This window comes from Pomacea canaliculata, linkage group LG8, assembly GCF_003073045.1.
Source record: "Pomacea canaliculata isolate SZHN2017 linkage group LG8, ASM307304v1, whole genome shotgun sequence".
Lineage (NCBI taxonomy): Eukaryota > Metazoa > Mollusca > Gastropoda > Architaenioglossa > Ampullariidae > Pomacea > Pomacea canaliculata.
The window spans coordinates 7403450-7427331 of record NC_037597.1 but is presented as its reverse complement, the minus strand read 5'-3'; the positions used below and the strand labels follow the sequence as shown (position 1 = coordinate 7427331).

The window sequence follows — 23882 nt, the reverse complement described above, 5'->3', positions numbered from 1 at the left end:
CATCCCAAAAATGTTATTTTGTAGTCCCCAAACTAATCCACGAGAAAAGCTTCTTCAACTTCACCTCTGATGGGCGTGATTCTTGCAAAAATGACTTGAGATTTCCACCAGCCAGCAGCTCTAGAACAATGTACCTGGGATGGTCATCAAAACACACACCCAGGAGTCTGACAATATTGGGGTGGTTGAATTTTCTGAAAATGTTAAGAAACCTTGGTGAAGTGAGGTAGCTTCAATTGTTTATGTCAAGGGAGTCAAATGCAATTGTTAAAATGAATTCTTTCGTCAATTTGATTATTTTAATCTTTCTGTTGTGTAAACAAAAATAGTCAAAACTGACAAAACTTCTCTGCATGAAACATATTGGTCATTCTGCCAAAAATGTCCCAGAATATTTGCTTGCAGCACAGTGTGCACAAGTAATCAGCAAGGGCCATGCAGTGCACTCCCCACCTTGTAGACACAATCTATTTATGCAAATATTTCTGTTGAAGTTATTTTAACAACAGATTTGTTTGGTCTGTTTGAATGAAGTGGCACTAACCATTGTGCCACGAGACCACCAGTATAAGCCAAGGAGGATAAGCATCATCATACCTGATAATGTAGGCCTCCATAAAGAAGTCCAGTTCAGTCTGCTCATTACACAATGGTGGAAGAGTCTGTAAAATATGCAAGCACTCTGGTTAAAGGATTTTAATCAGAATATGATGTTAAAATGACAGGTCAGCTTATCTTGTTACTGTTACACAATGTGCAAGAGCAAGGGGTCACAATTTACTCCTAGACTTTTATCAGCCTCAAGTGGCTGATAATTCTCCTTCTGGATCATTACCTGAATAGCATGATTTTTCATTTCAAATTTGTATTTGGCAATCAGACACCTAAACTTTTCCCCAGAAGCATTACATGTGATTTTATGTTACTTATGCTCTTAGGACATTTCATCTTAAGGTATCATTGCTAAATGTAGAAGCATAAAATTTTGACTATTTTTATTTGAGATTATAAAATGTGTTCAAAGCTTGGATAGGAAAAATAAAGTTACACATTTAACAAGAAAACCTTCTGCTGACTGTACAGAAGAAATTAATGTATTCACTTGCCACACATCATACCTTCACTGCCACAGCAACTTCTCGTTCAGTCCCAGACATTCCAGAAAGAAATCCTTTGTATACCTCTCCAAATGCCCCCTGGCCCAGTTGCCTGTTATCATACAGAAATTATGAGATTTCTCCTAAGTGTCCAATCCTATTAAAGCTCCACCTTTCACACACAGACTACAATTATAAGGTGGACACCAAACATTATCAATGGTAATCAAATATTTTACATCAGAGTTGAATATTAAGCTGTCAATGTTAACCAGACATACAGGTAAAATACCTGGCTATTAAAGGCTTTTGTGAGAATCTTTTGGTTTCAAGACGCATCCTACCCTCTCTAGAGGTGCCCATCACTGCTGGGTGAGCAGATGAAGATTTTTTTTGAAGTCACTGGTCTAAATGCCAACTGGCTATAAAGTCTCCATTGTGAATATGCTAACACAGAAAACATTCATACTCTGAAAGCCTGAGGTTGTCTCTAGGGATTTCTGGCAACTTTTGGTCAGTAATTTTGCCAGCAGTCAAGTCATACAGTGGATTGGCTTCGATAACTCTGGCCGGCAGAGTAGTCAATGGTTCAGATGACAGAGACTTGGAGTAAATGCGCAAACATTGCATGATGCAAATGCGCACATGAAGCAATCTTCCATTCATTGATCCATATCTCAAAGTATCTAGGAAAAAGACAAGAGACATATACAGTGGTAAACAGCAAGCATGAGTTTAAGCTTCTGACAAAGTATAAACACACCCGATTTTGTTGTCTTTTGAACTGTAATACAACTTGAATTCAATGGACAAATCTTTCAATTTTCACCTTTTGTTGTGTGCTGCATGACAGAGTAAATACAGTCTAACCAAGACAATACAGGTGGAAGTATCTCAGATTTTGCAAGAAACAACTGCACCATCAGAATAAGGTCAACTTGATCACCTGTATGTTATTGCCAGACTGGAGAATTATGACTAGATTTGCTAAGTCTGCCGACAAAACCACAGTCAAGGTATAAAGCATACGTACAGACGACAAACAAAGCGAAGGCGATAAGGGCTACAATCGGAATCAGTGACATTGCCATCACAATTGCAAATCCCACAGGAGCATCTTTGGGTGCAGGGGTCACATCTGAAAATAGGGATTAAAAATAAATGTTCAGAGCACTTTTCAATACCATAGCTGGGCATTTATTCTATGTTTATAAGGTGCTGTCAGTTACCATGATTAAATAATTTAGTTTTGTTATCAGGACAAAGTTTCTAACTTGGTACAGAAATTATCAAACAAAAGAGGTGCTTACATCACATTTCAGAACTGAAGAATAAAATTGTCATCATTGTCAATAGCAGCATCTACTGAACAAGACTAACTGATCAACTTAAAAACAAAAATGGAGCAGCATGAAATTCATGTTATAAAGACAAACAGATACTTGAAAATTTACAGCAGGATTTTTTTTTTCTTGAAGTGCATCAACAGTCAATGACAAATTTCTAGATCACTTTTAAAACCGCCTTCCATGAAGGTTTTCCTTCACTACTACAACCCTTGCTGTCATAAATGTATCTTAATTGATACCTAATGGGCGACTGATGACTTCACATGGGGAACCATCATTGGCCAGTGAAAGGTCTGATTTACACAGACATTGTACAGGGTCTGTCAGAGCAGCATGGGGCCACATGCACAGGTAATCACATTGGCATCCTTCATCCACCAAATGTAATTCCAGAAATCCATGCTCTGATTGTTCCGCTGATGATAAAAGTTACCAAATGAGAATGATTTTGCCATGGTCACATTTTAACATTTATATATAATTTTAGACTTAATTCAAATATCTTAACCAGGCCATGTAGAATGCAACGTTACACATCATAATCAAACAGAAAATTGTCATTTAACAAACCAAAGAAACTCGAGATACATGGTAATATGAATTACATTTTTGAGCAACAATTGAACAGTTGAGAAAACAAATTTGTTCTTTTATATATATATTTTCAGACCTAATTTTTAAAAAAAGAAAGGAAAATTATCTAAACAGCCTTCTATCTAAGAAAAAGAATGGATCACAAATGCAAAAAATAAATTAAAAATTAAATTGGATAAAATAATACATGCAGATACAATCCACCCCAAAACGGATGAATGAAAACTATAATCCATGAAGAAGAATTACTTTGGAAGCTCTTCATAATCGTATACAAAACTTAGATATTTTTATCTACATCATGAGGACTTTGAAGGTTTTTTTTTTCACCTACGGTGGTCACTTCGACTTGACAGCAGCAACACTGAGGGGCTGACGTAGAAACTGCCCATCTTCCCCTGAGTCTGGTTTTGTGCTGAAGAAGGCCATCCTGAAAATTAACGCTACAAATAAAAGGGAAGAATTTCTACTGCTCCTCTTATTTTAGAATACAGATAACTGAAGGAAGATGATGGAGGACTGAAAATGCCAAAGTTGACTGGGCTGCAGGTGCAAAACCATTTTCATGGGAGAATACTCTTGCTGGCATCAATAACATTATTTGTTGTTTGTTGTCTCCCTTAACCAGTAACTGATTAGGCATTAACAAATCAGGCGATGAAATGGACCGGCTGTTACGTTTGTTCATAATGGTTCTCTTTTAAGCATGCACTTATAAACATTAAGTATGTCCTCGTTTACGTGTCATGTAATAATTTCAGCATGACATCTTCCCGAAATGATTGCAAACGCTACCCGGTTACACAAACATTTCAAAGCCAGACACACCACTGAAAAGGAGGCTAGACCGCTCGCACTCACATTGTAGAGCTAGAATTTAGACGAGAAAATTCTTACTGGCAACTTCCACCATAGACACCAGAAAGAAGAAGGATAAGGATGTGACAGTCTGGCTGCAGTATTGTATTACCTGCATGTCCACCGCCGTACCCGCCATATTCGCCGCATGCCCCGATGCCGCCGCCAAATCCACCCATGGCCACGGTGATGTTAGTCCACGGACAGGTTCTACCCGAGAACGATCTGCCCGTCACGTTTATCCACTCTTGGGGGTAGTTTCGGGTAGGTGTATGGGAGTGGTTTTCTGCTGGCGAAGCGAATGAAGTTTTGAGATCCTGTCAATGTCTTACAATACTTACTGGCGGTTTGCCACTATAACCTTATCTTATACCTTCAATTCTTTGAATTTGAACATTTGTCGATTTTCTGCAGCCAACCGACCAAAGAAACAAGCAAAGCGAAGTCCCTTTTTAAAAAAGAAAATCAAGAGCGAGCACGCACGCTTCCCCAATCCCTCAAAAGGCCCAATTAACCAACCGACACACCTAACCCCAGCCAGCCCTCCTACCACAGGTCGAAGCTCTCAATATATGATATAAAATTATAATAAACATATATAAATGCTTTGTGCTTTAAAATTTATTCCAGTTATAAGAGAATGTTGAGCGGTTTGAGAACAGGATCAAAAATACATACGTTCTGATGGGACGAAAAGAGAGAAAGGGTTGCCAGCTCCACCACCCGCCATCAGAAGTAATTCAGTTCATCTCCCTTCATCTGAAACACAGAACTTTGATAATTGATATCCATCCGGATAGGAGAACATCAAAACACCTCGACTTTCGCGCTTAAGGATGTTTATTCCGAGACATTGAATCGTGTTTCACGTGGTCATAAACAAGGCAACCAAAACAGAGTAGTGAGCTGATTTCAGGCTGAGCTTCTAACATGGAGATCAAACATTAATGACCCCCCCCCCCCGTTGCGCAATCAAATGTGCGAAATCCATGCATAGCAACGTGTCCAAGTGATTTCTTCACGTAGTCATAAAACGCGTTCACGCACCACCACCAGAGAAGTGGCGACATCTATTGTTCCGAAATAGCACAAATGGATGCAATCCCAAACGTGAACGCAGGTACAAATATTTATAAATAAAAAAAATGTAAGCCTAGTATCACAGCATTCACATATAATAGTGCATCCAGTGAGTACACTACAGTAGAGCTGTGCACGGACGTGTACAGGTGGACTGCTGTTTGTCTGCCGAGACCAACGCTTTAGACTCTTGTGGAGTTCTCTACTGTTAGTCTCGGCGAGCCTTCACAACGACTGACTAAACTGGAAGCTTTGTACACACCAGCCTCGTTTTAGTGAACTGGAAAAAAAGTCGTCTGCCAGCAGGCCAGTAATACAAGTCCGTGAGCTGTGCTAATTAAATAACAGCAGACGAGAGCACATTTAAGAGTTTCAAACAGATATTAATAGTAAAGCCAAACCCTATTAATTCAGTTTTTAAAAAGTCAAGCAATTAAGACAGGGGTAAGGTTAGTATGTAGTAATGTGCGTATCTAACCCTGCCGACGTATCATATAAAAAATGCGCCTTTAAACTCCTTCAAACTGATATGGTGTACATGAGAAGCAAGGCACTTGTCTGGCAGAACTTGAGTCACGTGGCCAGTAGAAGTGCGCAGGACATGTGTACTCGTCCGGGTTTTCCCCGTTAGCGGAAACAGACGCCAGCTTTATACATTCACCAGTAATCATCAGGGTACCAGAGCCAGAAACCACAGGACGACCTGCCGTTAGGTCTCAGCAGGGACGCAAAAACAGCTTGAAATAAAACATTCGTAGCGTATACAATAACATCAAAACAAGTCAAAAATAAATGTGTACCAGGTAAACAAATGTGGCACCACCCCCTCCTCCACCACTTTTGGGGAAAGTTTCACTGGAATTGTTGTCGGCATGCACCCGGCACACCTCTAGCTGCTGTCTGGCCTTTGTCGCCTGCACAACAAGAGAAGGATTTTGAACAAACTCCCAATCTTATAAATGGACAGCTATTCCATAAATATTAATGTATGAACTGATCTCTGATTCGTGCTTAGGGGAGCTTCTGACAGGGAGCAACTGACTTGCATCTCCTATGCAGTTCATCATAATAGGTAGTATGTAGCGAGTAGTTTGTAGTAGTGACTAGTGTGTAGTGTATGTCACCAGAGATTTGCATGACTCAAGTCAGTGTGATGCAGGCAGGTCGTTTCTTGCTGGCGCATGCAAAATAAATGATTTTTTTTCCCACTCTCGATTAAACATCCAGATTATTTTTCATCACGTTTTCCAGTAAAATATTTGCTGAAAAACAGTCATCAGTCTAGCCAAAGTTCGTGGTATCGGGCACCACAGGTCGTTTCAGGCTATATATAGACCAGCACGGCGCAGTATTATGACAAAGTGTTACAGACATACAGACGCGAAGCACAATAGAATCCATACATGCCCATAGCTATATTGCATCCCTTGGACAGACTTCATGTCTGTGAGAAAATCAGCTTAGTAATCAGAGCCGTGTTCATGAAGAGAGGGTAAAGTCGTCTTCCTACGCAAATAATTGACCAGGGTCCTTTTTTCTGTAGTTATAAAAGGCGTCTTCAGTCCGCGGATATTGCTTTACACTTGGAATTTCAGTTGTATCAGCAGCAAAGATGTCCTGAGGTAAAGTAACATAAATCAACATCCCAGGGGTCTTGACAATGCCTGGTAACCACAGAAACATTTGCCCACAGCTAATCGACTTATCATTCCTTCTTGAATACTACCCCAGAGGATCTGCTATTGGCGATTACATAGAAACGATTTTTATCTTTTCTTCGAAGGCAGGCTCAAACGATATTGAAAAAATGGCTTCCTTAAAAATGTGTTTGTTAATGTTGTCAAAGTTACCATCATGATCATTGTAATGAAAGCTAATCTGTCCGATAAAACTTACATAACAGCTATCGTGTCCAGCCTGTCCCACGACGACCATGATCTGGTCTCCCTCGTTGAAGTCCACCTGACCTTCGATGTAAACGGGGCTCCTCAGTAGAGTGTTGATGGGGCTCCCACCCGCGCCACCCCGCGCCCCGACAGCCTTGACCCTGACAAAGGAACAGGAGCCACACATCAGCCTGTAGGTAAATCTGGGATAGTCTTCATCAGTAGGTATAGCCATCAAGTCAATACACAGCTAGTAGCAATGACTGGTCAAACTCTTTCTCCATCCCTAGGTTGGAGAAGTGTGCCTGTCAGTACATGTGTCCATACATTAAAGTGCTCATAAATTTCAATGTACGAAAAGGCACTCCGGGTATTTAACAAATGGAAAATAACACTCGTGCAACCCGTCAAATATCTACATTTGTAAATCTCTCTCTCTCTCTCACACACAAGGCTCATTATTCATTCTACCTCATCCTAACTCACACATTTCACAGACTTCATCCCTTTCATCTTTCTTCATACAGTTTTCTCTTTTCGAAGCAAACAACCTGTAAGTGGAGGTGAGGGGGACCGTCCAGAGCTGCGCCCCTTGCCACGAGCCGTCTTGTATCACGTGGACTGTGCGGTTGGGCCCGTAGGCAGTCCGGCACATCTCCTGTGTGGGTCCCGTGGGCCCAGCAGCACCGCAAGACTCAAAAACATCTGAAATGTAGACAGGAAAAAGGTCACAGACTCCACGCATGCGCCGTGCGTAAAACTGCATTGAAGACTTCTTCATTTTTAAACCAAATACACTTAATGTCGTCTAAGAATTTTTTAGAACTGCACCGACAGACCGCTTCATCCTTCCACCTAATACACTTAATGTCGTCTTGGACGTTTCTAGAACTGGGTGAAAAGTCGAGATTCCGTCGAGACGGGCAGGAGATGCGGACGAGAAGTTTGCCAATCCGTCTTCTCCCACGCCATGTTCGTTGCTGGCAGTACATCTCTGGTACACTCTTTACCACTGACATCTCCAACGGTCTGAAGACTTAAATCACGTGATCTAGCAAGTGCCAACGCTGACTTGTGAGAGAGAAATAGAGAAGCCACTTCGCTTTCATTTGCTTATGACCTGTAGCTGATTTTCCGTACTTCAAACACATTCTCGTTCTAAAGACAAATTTCTTCCAGCTCATCTGGCTTATGTAAATTCCATTTGAAAGCAAAATCTATACGTAACTCTGACTACGAACTTGTATTACTGAACTGCTTGCAGACAATTTTTTTCCTCTGGTTTTTAACTACTCGATCGAGGCTGGTGTGTACTAAGCTTCCGGTTTAGCCACATTGTCTAGGCTCGCCGAGACCAGCAGAGGAGAACTTCCCAAAAGGCTAAGCGCTGGTCTCGGCAGACAGACAGCAGTCCACCTATACACTTCCGTGGTTCGACAGATGCTCCACACATCTGCTACTGAAAATGTTACTCCACAGCCGGATGTGGCTGTGATCAGCATGTCTCCTTGAGCTGGAGCCAGACGGTCGTCTGCCTATGACCAACCCCAAAGCAGATGGAGACATAAGGAGGCAGCACCCTGGGGGCAGTCTGAGGAAGCTGTGAGACTGGCTTGAGGAGGCAGCTTGCCGTATTTTTGTTCGTTTTGTTTTTATTTTTGGAGGATTATTTTATTTATTATTTTATTTTTGGAATCATGGAGATTTCAGTGCCGTTGTATTGACCTGCACTTCATGATGGTGTTGTCATGAGCTGAACTGTTAACATGTCCATGTTCTTTTGTTTTTCGTCTACGGCTTTCAGTTTTCTCTTAACCATCTACCTGCTGCCATAACGGTTTCTTCATTTGCGCAAGTTGTCCTGCGACAGACTAATCATCGCCAGTCACGTGCTTCAATATTTTAATGCAGTTTATCTCTACTTTTCTCTACGCGGATGCCAGAAATCATTTGACTACATTCCCGCCCCTCATCCCCAATCCCCCGCCTTTCCCCTCTTCCTCCACCCATCTTCTAAATCAGGTCACGATAATTCTTTGATCGACTTCCTTCGCACCTCCACCGTCAAGTCGAAAAAAGTCCGACAAAAAATTAATTCCCGGAAGATTCTAAGCATAACTCATTGAGCTCACGCTTATAGATGTTATTATTATTTAATAATAATCGCCAGCCTGGCCCCACGGTCTTCAAGAGAGCAGTCAAGCAGTCTCAAGGACCGATTCCCCGCGGAAGCTTTTCTTTCCTCCATTTTTTGTGGACAATGCTGCCAGAAGATGGGAGCTGCACACACAGACAAACAGACACAGACACTTCTGCACGTCCACGTGTTTGTGCATGTTCATCCCTCGACTCTGTGTCTCGTCCGCCCTGACTACTTGTCCGCCCACCCGCCCTTCTGTGTGCTGGGGTGGGGAAGATCAACGGTCTGTGACAGGCCTGTCAAGGGAGGGCTCGTGTTTATTCACCAAACGGTCGTAGGTTAATTTCCGAGTGTGGGGATACACACTGTAACCCGATGAACGGTGGGACATCCATTTCTCCCTTCAAGGTTCAAGTCTTACATTTATGAGTCAGTTCTTCGAACACACGCAGCCTATAATCCATAGACGGAGTGTAATCAGAATGGCAAATGGATATAGTCGACAGATGGAGTGTAAATCAAAGATTTTCTCACCCCAGATTAACTGAGCCGAAATTTTAACGAGGTGTATTCAAGAATGAACGATGGTGGACACGACCAAAGGATTCAGATGGTCGCGTCTTCTGTTGGTCTTTGCCCAGCCGGAAAATAATAATTCTAACATCATGCTTCTAAACTTTCTATTCCTGCTAAACCGACATTAAATAAAAACCCAGTAAAGAACCAGTTCGTAAATAACTGAAATCAGCAAACAAATATAAATAAATAAACATTACTTAGTATCGTTAAAATTCCAAGAAATGTTAAATGCAAAATCGTTGGCTATGACCGAAACCTCTGATCAAATTCGTGTACAAAATGTAGTGGATTGAAACAACAACCAGTGTCCACCACTACACATGACGTTTGAAAACGACAATAAAATCTGTTTGAAATTAACTATATCATTATGCTGATTAGTCCATGAAAAGATCCAATTACAGAATAATGAAATGTTGGCACAGGCTGCAGGAAGACCTTTTGGACACTGTTTTGGCTGTTGTCCTCATCTCTTCTGACAGAACATGTCAATTAACTTGAGATGTGTGTGGGCACAAGGACAGGCAACTCTCTTCTTTTATATATGTATGTTTTCATGAAAGATTACAATATTAAATCCATCAATAATAATAATAAAATCCTGAAAAATAATGACTGAATGATAGATGTTTTTTTTATTTTTTTATTTTTGGCCAGAGGGGAGCAAATCACAGTCCAGAGACAATAAAAAGGAATTTAACAAGCGATTGAAAAAAGTTTGCGAATCAGACCTTTGGTCAAACAAGATGATGTTAGGGTGATGTTGGTCAGAGACACACTTGTATGGTCGTTGCCGTGCTCCCGTTGAACGTAGAACTGAAGCACGTAGCTGGAAACAGAGGCAGTCAGTGAAAGTGAAAATACACAACACACACGCATACACGGACATTCACACATGGCAAACACACGCACAGAATTCTAGACAAGATGCTAGAAGGGTTAGAGAGAAATAAATCCACAAAGAGAAAATAATGAGTTGTGTTTGTGACATAAGAGATGAGATGAGGCAAGTCGCGCGTGCCAATGCGTTTTCACGCTCGTGCATGCTTGTTTTTGTATTCATAAATATGTCTGTGTGTGCGTGCACGCGTGTGCATAATATTTCTTGTCTGTAATTCCTACCCAAAAATGCCCATACATTTCACAAAGTGGGTTAATTCCACAAATGATCATGCAATCGCTTGCTGGTGCCTACAGGCTGCCCATAAAACACATGCATGTATAAAATACACATTGATGAGACTAAACCACTCATCACAAGACATCCATCATTTACTCACTCTTTCCCTCCGACAGAGTTATGGGGATTTGTTTTTGATAGTATTATTTACTCCTGTTAGTTTAAGTTTTGAATAATCAAAAACTTAATTTCGAAGTTTTGTTCTCGTTCACCCTCGACAAGGTTACTGATTCTTTCATGCCTTCATTTTTCTCCACTTTACGAAGGTGGGACAGGGTTAAAGGTAGTCCCCATCTCCCCATGTTGTTCCGCTAACCTTTAAGGATATCACAACATTATGCAAGCAAAACCTGTTTGGGTTTTGTTGTTGTTTGTTTTTCCCAGCACTCTACCATTCTCGCTATTTCTTGGCGAAGCATATAAACAAACATTATGATTATTACTGTCATCGCTGCTGCACTGACAATTGTGGTTGTTGTTATTCAACAGGCTGGTCACAGGTATGATTCTAGAAAATGTTGTTGGCAATAAGGTATCGAAGATATCATGGAAAGATCTGCTGTTGTCATGGTGATTATCGTCAACATACCTGCTCGAGCTTCCCGTGAGGAGGCTGACAGAAGCCCTCTGCCAGGAGCAAGGAGAATCGGAAATGACGTCAGGGGAAGTCCACAGAAGCTGCGGCTTTTTGTCGGCCAGTTTCACCTGCTCCAGGTACAGACGGCTGGATCCCAAGATGCAGTAGAAGAATCTGACCTAACGACACAGCACACAGTTCATATTTCCGTGCAAAAGTCGATTGTGATAATTTCGCAAGCACTGAATGGACCTTAACGGGCGACATCCTCGAACCGAGTACGTTGGGACTGAATTTTCATGACATTCACGTGAAAAAAAAAATAAAATCCGTGTTCTCATACCTTACATTCTCCAGCTGGAGCATGGTAAGACGGGAAGCCTACACTTCGTAGAAAATCCGACTTGTACAGTGCACGTGCGCTCCTGAGTAGCTCGATGTATGCGAAATCACCTGCCAAAAATAAAGACTGGTTAGCGCATGTCAGGTAGTCACGGGACCCTCACATTTTTCGTACAACCGAACACGCGAGCAAGAGCTGGGGCCACGAGCACGACGGAACGCTAGGCAGTAGGTAGAGTCTTCAGTATGTTGGCTAAAACACTCGTTAAATGTCGGCGTCATGCACCTGGCCTAGGAAGTCTGCCCTCACACCAGTTGTCTTCATTTCAGTCAATGAATCAAGATGTCTCATTGACATTGAGTTTATTTGTCTTTTTATTGTTTCAGATTTAACCCTCTAAACAGATGCGTTAAAGTTTAACGAGATTTTAAAAAAAAAAATTCAATTTTTTTAACGGTTACATATGAAAACTAATCTTTGGTTCGCCTGAATATCGACGCGTCTACGGATTGGTTGGATATAAAGATAAAGAAAAAAAATAGAATAAAGAAAAAAATAAATAAAAAAATGAAAAGGAGAGAAACAGAAAAATAGAAATAAAGAAAAAAAGTGACAGATGGAGCTGTGAAAGATAGGGAAAGAGGGAAGATGAAAGTAAGGACGAGACAACTGGAGTGATTGATAAATCTCAGGCTAGGAGCAAGCAGACAGACCGTGCCCTCACCTGCAGTAAAAGGGTCAGGTAGATATGGTTTATTGGAGCTGTTTCTGTGAAGCACGTTCCACCCGGAGTCCTCTTTCACAAGCGGGGTGGAGGTTGTTGTATACCAGAAACACTTGCCTGCCTGGAAGTCGCAGTTGGAGAAATCTACTCGTCCTCCTTCAGGAACTAATTCTGGAAACATGGCCAGTGTCACACCAGTCAGAAATAAGTGATTCCTTCGAATGTTGAAACTCGGTCAGTGTCATGTCACACAAGTCCGTCCGCACTTATCCACAAGAGAATGAGAATCAGATGCGAGCTGTAGACTCCGCCACCTTCTTCTACTTCACCCTATTCTGAACTAGACCAGGAGCCATATCACAAAATATCATTGCATAACAAACTCATAAATTATTGTTTTCATAACCTAGAGTTGTTATTTTAGAACTTTATTTATAAGCGATGCACAGCACGTGGAGCAGTTACTCAGCAACAAATCCAGTAACGGTATGACCAATGCTACGAACAGACACCACCCTGATGTGAAATAATCCACCCCACCTCGACTCAGGACCTAATACCTCGTTCTCTTCGCCATAAGCCACCAAATGTCTGTCCTCTGCCATTTTAAGCTCTGCAAGTCAGACTGACCCTCGCCAAAACTGACAGAGAAAGTCTTTGGCACCAACTGTGAACACACTTGAACGTGAGCCAGATGGAGGCTAGGTGATGATTAGTCCCCTCCTTCCAACCTTGCACAGCTTCACGACTGTGTGAAGGGAGGTAATTATTACAGGAGTTGGGTTAGCTCCCGTCACCAAACAAATTGGGTGTCGGAGGGCTGGGGCTGGGTGAGGTTTCCAGCGAGGAAACTAATGACGAGGAGACGGCAGCGTGGACAAGAAAGGCAAAGGACGTTAATGAGCGTTTCGCATTTCAACACTGCCAGCGTGCGAGGGCCAAGAAACTACAACAAAAATCCTCAAGAGCCAAAGGAGATAACCAGTAGATATTTTTAAAATTTGGCCGTTGAGTTTTGTAGCGGTCGTCAATATTCACTCGAGGGAGAAAGACTTCTTCTGGTTTGTTTAACGAGTCAGCGGACATCATGCTTGCCTGTCTCTTCTCATGCTGTCCCCAGCTCAGGACTTCTTGTTCTCACTTCTGAGCATGCCTGAACGTATTATCGTGAACAGCTTTCATTTCAACCATGTGCACGTTCTATTTGAGAAAGAAAGGAAGAAAGAAAGAAAGAGACAAAAATAAAGGCTTTTGTAGAAAGAAACAAAAATACTCAACAAAAATAGACTGAAAGCACAACCCTAAGACAAAAAGCTTAACAACAACAACAAAAATTCAAGTAAATCAGATGGTAAAGAACTAATCCAACACTATGCTGCCACGAAAAGTGTTTCGTCAATACGAAAATAAAAAGTAACAGTTAAGAAAGGTTAGTGAGCTTGTGAAGTCAGGTGATAACACCATTCATCTCAACACCAGCCTGAGACAGACAATCAAACTTTTCTGTAGGAAGTCTGGCACCCATTTCACACCTAGGTCGACTGGGAAAGTTCTCTGCGCCACGCAGGTATCGAACCAGCGCCCTCGCTAGTCTAACCACTCGGCTTCATGTTTCCCTTTCAGTCAATACTGGACTAAATCTTCCACGCAGACATAAATTATCAGGGAGGAAAAAAAAAACACATTTTGAAACGAGAAAAAAAAATATTGTATCTGATAATCACACAGACCACAGCCATTATTCGACCTGACTGCTCGGTGTGAATGCAGCATTAGTGCCACCAAGCTCACCATCAACATCTCTACACGCTCTCTGTAATTTGAGGACGAGCAGAAGCTACCTCGGGATGGTGTTTCTCGCGGCCCTGATAAGGACTGATCGTCCAGGGATGCTAGCGACTGTCAAAGCGAAGGGCGGCGGATCGATGCCCGGTGGATGTTGCCTGCACGTGACAAGTTGCTGCCATTACGAGGTAATTGCCACTACGACTACGGACGACCCATCACCTAACGAGGGCTAACCACTTTGATAGGCGCACGTGTAATCACCGACTCGTTCGGCGCCCATCGGTAAACTGTTGTCATCCCAATCAAAGTGGCATGCGGACTGAATTCTCAAGGAGAATCACGATTGCTTTTTTTATTGGCAGGTGGGCTCTGGGGAAAAATGGTTGTCAGAGGTTCAATTTTGTTTGTTCTGCTTTTTGGATTTGGTTTCTTAAAAAAAATCAAATCAAATTACACTCTGTGAGACCTTTAAACCTTGCAGTTGGTATTAGATTGGGATTGTTTAGGTCAGGAGATTTATAGTTCTGATAGGAATGGTTGGATAACCCAATATTCTTATCACAGGGACAGGCACTGCAGGGACACTGATATATTGTAAGGGAGGAGAAACCTGATGACTGAGGTCTCGGTGTTTATACAGAAGCCTCCCATCACATCAGCCCACTATGAATACATCCCTGAATACATTCCATACTGCTTTTATGACAAGTTTTAAAATATCTATCCTGTACAGAAAGACCTCGGCCGTGTGTTTCAGGTGAGATCATCCTGGTTACAATGACATCCCAGCAAAACACAGAATAGTTAACACCAACGGACAGGTGGAAATCTCTGGACACAATCAACAGATCGTAATTTACAATGTGTATTACAAGGACAACCAGAAATTGTCGCTGTAGACAATGGAAGTGTCAAAAGAAGAATTGCATTTTCATTGGAGACTAGTTCTCATTCCCAAAGCGAGGCTGATCTATGAGAAGAGGAAGCAGAGGACTGAAGCTGAAAATCCGTTACAACTGCTCAGCAGACTAGACTTACACCCCGATGTTCTTCTCACACAGATGTTAAGTCCCACCAGTCCTGATTTACAATTTGACAAACAGTTTGATAGTTAGAGCAAAAAGAACTGTGCTTGACCAGTTGGCAGAAGTGACCACAAATCAGTGAAGACCACCATGAATCCGTCATCAACCAGGAGAATGTAAACTATTCAGATGGGGTTGGACATAAACAAATCGCCTGAAAAGATAACAATGGAGGGGATGGAGTCACGACCCACAGAAGGAACGAAAAGGTAAACTAAATGAGAATGGGATCCTGAAAGGCCAGACATACAGAAAATATTCACAGCAAAGTCATTCAGTCCTGGAAGCTGTCTCAAACCCAGGAACGAGAAACTGAACAACCTGCAACAATCCTCTGAAAAAACAGTCTTAAAGTGGATTATTCCCTGTTATTGCAGTACCCATGGCAATGAGATGGCTGAAAGATTGGCAAACCGAGGCTGATACTCCCCTACCGAGATCAGATTTACCTAGGCCGAGACAATGTTTAAAGCCAAACAACAGAGGACATGGCTCAAACAGCATCCAAGACCCACTTTGCAGGCTGGAGATGATGAGAGAATAGATGAGCGCCATGAGACTGAGGACTAGTCACTCCAGCCTCACACAAGGCATGTCCACCAAGTTCCACATTACAGACCACCACTTTGTCCCTCATATAATGTCCCTGAAGACAGAGACTCCCCTGCAGGACTGTCCACCCCACCATCACCTAAAAGCAGAAACATGTTCTTAAAGAAAAAGAATTTTGTATCCCTCTGGTGTCTGTGGCTTATAGCAAAGTTTGTCAAGGTCTTTTAAGTTTTTGTCTGAGCATCTAAATAATAATAAGAAGAAGTCTGTGAAGTGTCATGAAGCCGCAATCAGCTTGTCAACCTTCAGGAAACTTTCGTCATCGCCGTCGTCTGGAATTTCGCCCAACGTGTCGACAGCAGACTAATGGTGTAAGCAGCATCGATGACAAAGCTTGCTTTGACAAGACCTTAAATAACCCATTATAAGTTTTAAACTGATTACAAAGTGACAGGACTGGGGTGCTTTAGAAGAGAGACAAGTCAAAAATACTTTAATGAGCAAAATTTATGGCAGTTTCCGTCTACAGAGACGATGAAAGTATTAAGCACATCAAGAAAGAAAGAAAGAAAGAAAGAGAGAAATGTGAATTGATTGGTTGAGGAGATGACAAAAGGAAATAGGGACAAGGTGATACAATTACAAAAAAAAAAAAAAAAAAAAAAAAAAAAAAAAAAAAAGAAAAAAGAAAAAAATACAAAAAAAGAAAAATACCGAGGAAAAAAACAAAGTGCTAACCGAGCGAGGAAGTCGCATGAGAATTGAATAATAAATCAGTGAAAGGAAAGTTCATGGCATTTCAATGTATCCTGTCCAAACCCACAAGGAAGAAGCATATTCTCTTGTGATGCTAATGTCGGCTTACACATAAGAGATGCTAAGACTCTGCATTGTCTTCTCTTTGTCCCTCTGGAGGAGAAGGAAAACAACTGCAGCCTCGTTGTGAGATGAGTAGGTTTGGTGATGACAAAGTGCTCTTCGCGCCTCGGGGGCAACAACAAGCGCTTTTATGACCATGTGGTGCACCTGTAGTGCTTTTAAAAAGTAGTCTGCATTGTAAATCATTAACAGATAAGCTGAAATGAAAAAGAAATAAAAGCAAATACTGGAAATAAACCTGGTGACATCATGAACCGACATCCAATCTCCCAATAATGACAGAGAGAAAAACAAAGAGAGGACACAGCTGCTGTTCACGCTGCACTTCAGAGCTAATTTAGTTAATTAACAAGCTGTAAAGCTGTTGCAGATAGTTTAACACAAAAACAAAAAACAAAACAAAAACAAAAACAAGCAAAACTGATATGTTCTGTCTTTTGTAACTTTGATTTTTCATCAGTTGTGTGTCACATGGTCTAAGCCCCTTACTTCCATCACCCCAACCCTCAAGAGATTGAGAGAGAGTTTGTGCGTGCATGGGTCTGTGTGTATGTGTCTGCTTGTGTGTGTGAGAGAGAGATACAGAGAGAGAGAGGAAGAAGGAGGATTTGACACATTTCAGTAGTGGTTCCCACGAGAAGACCATAAACATGGAACATCACATTTACTTATCATTAGTGACGCAGCATCCTGTCAACTAATCAATGGGGACCTAATAATCCTGAGAACTACGAGTATTAGCAGACTCATTAGCTTCCGCTCTCGACAAGAAAAAAGCAACACAAGAGAATCACTACGTCTTAACGAAAGTCGCTCGTCACGTCAATACCACGTAACACGTCACGCACGACACGTGACACATCCAACAGCTTTCATGGATGCATTTGTCTCTCGTAAGTCACTTCAATACCTTGAGAGTGACAGAAGACAAGCCATGGACACACACACGGACCTGATCACAATAAAATCTTGTCACGTGAACTACTACGTCCCTGGAAAATGGAAAAAAAATATATTATCTACTGGCTAGACTAACCGTTGTCGAGACTAACATCCTCAATAAACGGAGGACAGCTGTCAGACAAGTTACACCGATAGCCGCGCTTCGTCAACGACGCCCTTGGACACGAGTTATCGCCACAATTTATTATCTGCCCATGTCCGCGTACTCTCATAAATCTTTTACCATCTGTCCTCAACCGGATGTGACAGCGACCATCACGTGATACTATTGCAGGCTTGGCTGTGTATGATGGGGGATAAGGACGTGGTGGTCCGTAAACAAGATCGGCCATCAGTCACATGACCTGACTGGTGAGGAGACCTCTGACAGGAAATAACATTAGTGAAAGTAGAGCCTGTCTAAGCTGGATAATGATAGGCTACAAAGTAATTTTGCTCGTGCTGTGACGAGCTCACACCCGATACATCCACACCCACGCTTGAAGACATCATTCAACGCCTGTCTTGGACTTGTCCAACTACAGAACTCCTCCGTGTAGAGCAGGGGGGTGCATGAAGAGTACGGGGGTCATTAAGGCAGGAAATGACGTCTTCAATGTTTAAACATATTCTGGGAGGACGAGATGGCCAGCCACCATGCAGAGCAGTCATCAGGCGGTGTATTAGCTGTTATTGTTTACCGCCAGCACGCAGTCTAAACAAAGCATCGAAGTCTGCACGTGCAGGTCTGGATTTTTAACAAATGTCCATGAAATTGGGAATAGCATGTGGGTGTCTCGGTTTCTACTAGATGCTCCTAATCAAAGTCAAAGCGACTTCAAATTTATTTTTAAACATTTTTTTTCCTCAGTAAACGCATGATCTCTGGAATCAAACGAGCGAAGAAATTCTTTCTCTCAGGGTCTGTGTGCTCCGACAAGACTCCTACTCCAGTCAGTGGGGAATTCCACCATCTTGTATATCTTTTTTTTTTTTGGAGGGGGGCAAGCGACCTCCTTTTTTTCAAGAAACTGAAAGTGTCTTTTATCCATGGTTACTATCTATTTCAGTGAACGAATAAATAAATGAGCCGAGCTGATGATGTTAAACACCTTCATGCGTCTTTGTCTGAACAATTAGTCACGTGCTCACCTTAATCAAGACTAACAACATCGTTCACTTCGTTTTCAACCTGATCAACCTGCTTCTTGTTCCTAGAGTTCTCTTTCTCTAGCCATCACTTTCATCGCCTTTATTATCATCATCACTGATTCTAAGACAGATGGCTGGCAGATCAGACCACGTGACTGATCCGCAAAACACGTGGTCTGGGATGTTTCTGCTCCTGCACGTCTGTCTGAGGTTATCAACCATCCCAAAGTGTCAGACATTGTTATGTAGTGCACTTCAACTGTTCTTTGTTGCCATGCACAAGAAATTCATCTTTTATTTAAGCGGATACGGTTGCCACATACAATGTCCGGGCCTGCATTAGGGATTGAATTATTTTGCTGATAACTGATATATTGCATATCCCAGCATGAGAGACTAGCACCCGCCTGAATAAAGTTAGAAGTAATGACTTCAAATGCCTGGGTTAGGGTTAAAAAACGAACACAAAAGCAGCACAGCAAGAGGACGGTTATGGAAGTGGCGGGGCATGAAGCTGCACGTGAGGAAAAAATACACAAATAAACAAAAAAACACGCTAATAAATTCTGCTTTGGAACTGCATGGTGGAATGCATGGATTCCCAGAGGTGTTATTATCAATGTCGATTGTGATCAAGTCCTGGTGGATGCAACAAATGTCCAGGGAACAAGAGTGGGGGAGAATGGCAACAGGAAGCGGTGGGGTGGGGAGGGTGAGTGCAGTTTGCAGACAGACGGACGAAGGATCACAATCACAGCTTCCTTCAGCACGTGTAACGACGTGTACGATTGGTTAACGACAAACAACGGGCGCCCTCTAGTGAGATTTGCAAAATGTGCCTTAAAAGCCCTTTTTACTAACAGGACAAGAAAAACGTGGGCCTGCACCTCCTGAGACTAAGATAACTAAAAATATTTTTGTAAAGATGAAGGTGGACATAGCAGCAGACTGGCAAACACACGGACGGAGGACTCAAGTAGGGGAGGTGAGAGACAGGCTCGCAAACACATTTACGCCGAGTGAGACAAGCAGACAGACGGCGGATGTAGTCGGACGGACGGTGTAACGGACAGACTTACCACAGACGTCGTCCTCCTCGTCCTGACCACACCAACAGTCGGGCTGCAGGTCGCACAGTCTGTCGCGGTCTATGCAATGGGATGTGTCCGGGCATTGGTACTGGTCATCGTTACACACCTTCTCCTGTGGATCTGAAATAAATACCAGCGAATGTGAATATCATCCCACAAACCTTCGTGCTCAACCAAAAAAAAAAAAAAAAATTAAAAAACATCAGATGGACAAGAGAAGGACATGGCGACACCACTGCCCTACTTCCTACAAAATGGCAAATAACAATAAAAATGTATAATTAGGTAAAAAGAGAAGAATGAGAGCAGGCACTCGGAAGAATAAATTACAAGAACATGGAGCCATGCTTTATGCTGTAGAGTACATCTGACAGTAATCTTCCACTAAGTCTGTCGTTCAGAATTCGGACATGTGCCAATTAATTTGCTTTCTTTATTTCAGAGCTTGCTAAAGCCTCACCACCGTGTATTAATGTGCCTTGGGTTTTTCCACGTGTGAGTAGTAATGTCTGCTGGTGCCAGAATGAGAAATGATTGTTGTTGTTGTTTTTGGTGGTGGTGGTGGTAGTAGTAGTGGTGCTTAAAAGCAGGGCCACACAAGAAGTAAAAGCACAGCTCGGAAAAAATCCAAGATTCGATCCTATTACTACTGATGGATGAACCCTGGGTGGCTCTGCTTCAGCAACTAGAATCCGCCAGACTGGTGCTGGTAATGTGATGCTGTCTCAATACTTGGAATTCCCGGTCACTGGATTTTCTTGTCATAAACATGTTTTTTGTTGATGCTTTAAACTGTTTTAGTTCTTCGGTTTGAAGACGCCCACCGGTCTGAGATGTGAGATGGCGATGATCATTAAAAGAAAATGATTTCAGTTTATTTTTACTGTCCAGCCAACGAGGTTTAGCAAGGTAATAAAAATTGCTCCTGGACTTGACAGACCAGACAACATGTGAACAAACACACGACTGCACACACCCACCAAACCATGCAAAAGTTTTGCTCTCTCAAGAGTTCTCACGAAACTCCAGGTTCAAGCCCTCATGATGACCGATCTACTCTGAAAGTGAAAACAAAAAACAAAAACAAAAAACAGTGAAGCAAAATGGAGCCACATGGTTTCAAGATAGATTAAGGGCAGATGTTTCTCCTTTTCGACAGTTCCCGACAGAAATGAAAATTGCCGATGCCCGAGCAAGAGAAGTTGTAGAGACTTAAGTGAGTAACCCAAGACCAGACTTTACTCATCGGGTTACACAGCCCCGGGGTCTGGAGGGTCGAGTCGATGGCTAAATCTTGAGATGTGTGTTGTAAGGAGTCGGCCGACCGGCCAGCAGGCATCTGGCTGTCCCATCACAGTACTGAGCCCCGGGGTGAAGACTGTAAAGACTACTTTCTGCACCAGACGATGCCGATAGAAGGAAGGAAGGATAACAGACAAACAACTTGCACGATTGTCGGAAAGCAGACGAAAAAATTAAATGTCTCAGATGAGCGGTAGACATTTACACACAGACTAGTATGATCTGAGAATATGCTATTTTCTCTGAAAAAAAACTTAAAAAATAAGAGCAGAAGCTAAATTGTATTTTTTTCACTCCGAAAGTAGCAAAATCGTTCAAAGTTTTCCTACGAAAAAAAAAAACATGAAAGAGAGAGAGAAGCCTCCTTGTTCCTTGTCCAGTTTTCTCCCTCAATTTAGCAGCACGAACTTGAATTACTGGACTGCTGGCAGACGATTTTTTTTCCAGTTAACTACTAAAATGAGGCAGGAGACTACAAAGCTTCCGGTTTATTCACATTTCAGATTAACTACTAAAGAAGAAAGCTAATAATGGATGATATATCTTCACATTTAGTTAGCAGTGTTATTCTGGATCTTTTGAAGTCTGTCAAGAAGATACCGGGAATGCCAGCTAAAAGAGAATTACAGTTGTCCATCCTTGACAGCACAAAGGCACAGAGAGTAGAGTTTTAGTTGCATCAGTGGGGATATGATAACGAATGATACAAACTTCACACACACACATTTCTGTACATATATATATATACATTCCCCATAAGCCCCATAAAAGTTGTAATTTCGTGAGCTAGTGTTTGACTGACCGATTGCACACTTCTCCATCACGATGTTGTCCAGGGCAACCAGCGAGCCGCTTTCACCGACGTTAGCAACAAAGTTGAGAACAAAGGCCGAGTGGACTTCTTCCAGGTGAACGGTGTAAGGAACCCACCTGCAACCACCACAAACAGCATAAACAGGTGAACTTAATTAACCGAGAGAAACCTCAGAGTAATCAAACCCACCCCAGGCCACTCCACCATACAAACCCACTGTTCCTAACAGCAAAATTTTTTTCCCAAGTTTAAAATAATAATATTAATAATAATAGTGGAATTTTTTTAAGCACCTGTCCCCGCCCTCAGAGCTGGCTCAAAGTATTTTACAAAAGGTACAGTAAATAATAAAATATTGGCCATTCAGAAATATATGGAGTTGATTAATAAAATCACAGTTTCCAGACTTCGTGGAAGATATCATCTTCGGGACAAACAATTTACTCAGTAACCTCGCAGTAAAGCAGATTTTTTCTGAGGTTCATTTCGCCTTCAAGTTGACGATGGTAACCCTGGCTTGACCTTTGCTTCTGTCCATATATGGCAATGAACACCCACACCATGCTGATTCAGCTCATCGATAACTGATGTGATACCATTGTTATGTCAATAACAACTATATTCAGTGAACATGTGTTGTCCACACAAAACGAAAATCGACTCAGAACAGGGGACTAGTCATGTGGAAAGAGAGATTGGCTGTCGTACATGTGTTGTTGTACACGGTTTGGGGATGCGAACAAGAGAAGGACAAATATGCACGGAGACGAATAGATAAAGAGAAAGAAAGAGACAGAGATATATTGGTTTGTCTGCAAATTCGTGTTTGTGATAGAAAAGGAAGAGTATGAGAACGACAGATAAGAGATTGATATTGTGAGAGAGAGAAGAGAAAAACTGAGCTAAACAAACATGGAATGAAAGCGGAATGAGAGAGAACCACAGATACAAGAAAAAAAGCAGATATGTTTTGGGCCACATTATTCAAAAACTCATTCAGCCAGTCCTCGACCACCAGCCCCCATTCTACCTCCTGAGATATGTGAATAATTTACAGCCATTTCTCGCCCTCCACACTCCCGGGCGTCAACAACAATCGCTCTTCGTCCTGCGGTCCTCACTATTGTCTGTTGCTCTGTTGTCACAGTAATTTTCTTTCAGCCATCAACCCTGCTTAAAGCTCGCTCTGGAATTCTCTAAGTGTCCTTATGGTATCTGGTTATGATTGTGTCACTATCGGCATCCCCCATATTCTGTGATTTTTTTCCGTTTAGCATCTTTGATACTTTTTCCATCGATCGCTGAATCGTCCATCTCCTCCATCCCGAAAAAAAATTGTTTGCAGGAGACTGCTTGCATAAGGACGTGCGAAGTCTCTTCTCATCCCTCACTCACAGAAGAAAGATGGTCAGTGATGTATAAATAAAGTGTGTGGCATCTGGATTTACTGGTAATTGTTGCGAGTAGTACCAAGAGGTTTTTTTCAAGCTGATATGAAGTCTTTGACTTGCATGCCTTCAATATAATACTCATGGTTGTGGTCTTCCTGATAATTTTTTTAGGCTTGTTTGTTTATTTATTTTTTTTTTTGTGTTTTGTTTTGTTGTTGTTGTTTGTTTGTTTGTTTGTTTTGTTTTGCTCCATTTGATCTCAGGAACTGACAGCTTGTACCTTCAAGAAGATTTTGCAGAAGAATCCACAAATAGACTGCCGTTGACAATATGAATGATTTCAAGATATGGCGAATAAAGCTCAAAATTCTTCGCATCCCAATTTAAAGCGTCTAACTTCTTTAGAACTCTAATTGTCTGGATTTTCTTCCTCCTGACAAAATATGTGAGGACAGAAAGGTGAGGAAAGAACATCTAGC

General features: G+C 41.9%; 1 protein-coding gene across 4 annotated transcripts in view; it reads right to left on the bottom strand.

Annotated features, from left to right (window-relative positions):
* LOC112569873 (ALK tyrosine kinase receptor-like) overlaps positions 1 to 23882 on the bottom strand; it is a 45973-nt gene that overhangs the window by 3936 nt on the left and 18155 nt on the right. Inside the window, exons 3-13 of one of the 4 annotated variants that reach the window (XR_003100544.1) lie at positions 22001 to 22128; positions 19885 to 20016; positions 12408 to 12578; positions 11684 to 11793; positions 11353 to 11519; positions 10315 to 10412; positions 7416 to 7569; positions 6875 to 7025; positions 5779 to 5892; positions 4577 to 4657; positions 4046 to 4187 (exon numbers count right to left, since the gene is read on the bottom strand). Coding sequence is in view for 2 of the 4 variants with exons in the window: in XM_025247911.1 (XP_025103696.1) it covers positions 65 to 194; positions 598 to 662; positions 1119 to 1209; positions 1567 to 1783; positions 2131 to 2235; positions 2686 to 2862; positions 3375 to 3470; positions 4011 to 4187; positions 4577 to 4628 (1110 nt within the window). In the remaining 2 variants the exon portion in view is untranslated. Of the gene's footprint in view, positions 1 to 64; positions 195 to 597; positions 663 to 1118; positions 1210 to 1566; positions 1784 to 2130; positions 2236 to 2685; positions 2863 to 3374; positions 3471 to 4010; positions 4188 to 4576; positions 4658 to 5778; positions 5893 to 6874; positions 7026 to 7415; positions 7570 to 10314; positions 10413 to 11352; positions 11520 to 11683; positions 11794 to 12407; positions 12579 to 19884; positions 20017 to 22000; positions 22129 to 23882 lie in introns of those variants that run through there. The other 3 variants (XR_003100543.1, XM_025247911.1, XM_025247913.1) reach the window with 3 other exon arrangements.